This window comes from Mesitornis unicolor, unplaced genomic scaffold, assembly GCF_000695765.1.
Source record: "Mesitornis unicolor isolate BGI_N332 unplaced genomic scaffold, ASM69576v1 scaffold13943, whole genome shotgun sequence".
Lineage (NCBI taxonomy): Eukaryota > Metazoa > Chordata > Aves > Mesitornithiformes > Mesitornithidae > Mesitornis > Mesitornis unicolor.
The window spans coordinates 365-1720 of record NW_010175409.1 but is presented as its reverse complement, the minus strand read 5'-3'; the positions used below and the strand labels follow the sequence as shown (position 1 = coordinate 1720).

The window sequence follows — 1356 nt, the reverse complement described above, 5'->3', positions numbered from 1 at the left end:
TTGCACGAGGATTCCCCCTCGCAAGAGGATCTGGCCACACCACGAGGAAAGACCCAGCCTCAAGTCAAGACCAAGCCTTGCACGAGGACCCGGGCTCGCACAAGGGTCTGGTCTTGCACGAGGAGTGGGGCACTGGGAAAGACCTGGCCTTGCACGAGGATTCCCCCTCGCACGAGGATCCGGCCACAAGGGAAGACCCGACCTCAAGTCAAGACCAAGCCTTGCATGAGGACCCGGCCTTGCACGAGGATCTGGTCTTGCACGAGGATCCCCCATCACATGAGGACTTGGCCACAAGCAAAGACCCGGCCTCGCACGAGGACTTGGCCTCATACAAGGATCCGGCCTTGCACGAGGATCTGGCCGCGAGGAAAGACCCAACCTCAAGTCAAGACCAGGTTTTGCACGAGGACTCGGCCTCACACGAGGATCTGGCTTCATTGGAGGACCCGGCTTTGCACGAGGATCAGGACACGAGGAAAGACCCAGCCTTGCACGAGGACCCAGCCTCAAGCAAAGACTCAGCCTTGCACGAGGATCTCCCATCACATGAGGACGTGGCCACAAGCAAAGACCCGGCCTCACACGAGGACCCGGCCTTGCACGAGGATCAGGGCACAAGGACAGACCCAGCTTTGCACGAAGACCCGGCCTCATACAAGGATCCACGCTCGCACGAGGGTCTGGTCTTGCACGAGGAGCGGGACGCTAGGAAAGACCAGGCCTCGCACGAGGATCCCCCCTCGCACGAGGATCCGGCCGCGAGGGAAGACCCGACCTCAAGTCAAGACCAAGCCTTGCACGAGGTCCCGGCTTCGCACGAGGATCTGGCTTCACTTGAGGACCCGGCTTTGCACGAGGATCAGGACACGAGGAAAGACCCAGCCTCGTATGAGGATCCAGCCTCCAGCAAAGACCCGGCCTTGCACGAGGACCCGGCCTCATACAAGGATCCAGCCTCGCATGGGGATCTGGCTTCACACAAGGACCTGGCCTTGCACGAGGATCTGGTCTTGCACGAGGATCCCCCATCACATGAGGACTTGGCCACAAGCAAAGACTTGGCCTCATACAAGGATCCGGCCTTGCACGAGGATCTGGCCACGAGGAAAGACCCAACCTCAAGTCAAGACCAGGCTTTGCACGAGGACTCGGCCTCACACGAGGATCTGGCTTCATCTGAGGACCCGGCTTTGCACGAGGATCAGGACACGAGGAAAGACCTGGCTTTGCACGAGGATTCCCCCTCGCACGAGGATCTGGCTTCACTTGAGGACCCGGCTTTGCACGAGGATCAGGACACGAGGAAAGACCCAGCCTTGCACGAGGACCCAGCCTCCAGCAAAGACACAGACT

General features: G+C 60.2%; 1 protein-coding gene across 1 annotated transcript; it reads left to right on the top strand.

The window, feature by feature from the left end:
* Window positions 1–122: 122 nt before the first annotated feature.
* On the top strand, window positions 123–1341 carry LOC104538245 (regulator of G-protein signaling 3-like; the record flags this gene model as incomplete). Its single annotated transcript, XM_010181384.1, has 1 exon — window positions 123–1341. A coding segment is annotated over one exon (1219 nt), but the record flags the coding sequence as incomplete, so codon positions are not given.
* Between the last annotated feature and the right edge of the window lie 15 nt (window positions 1342–1356).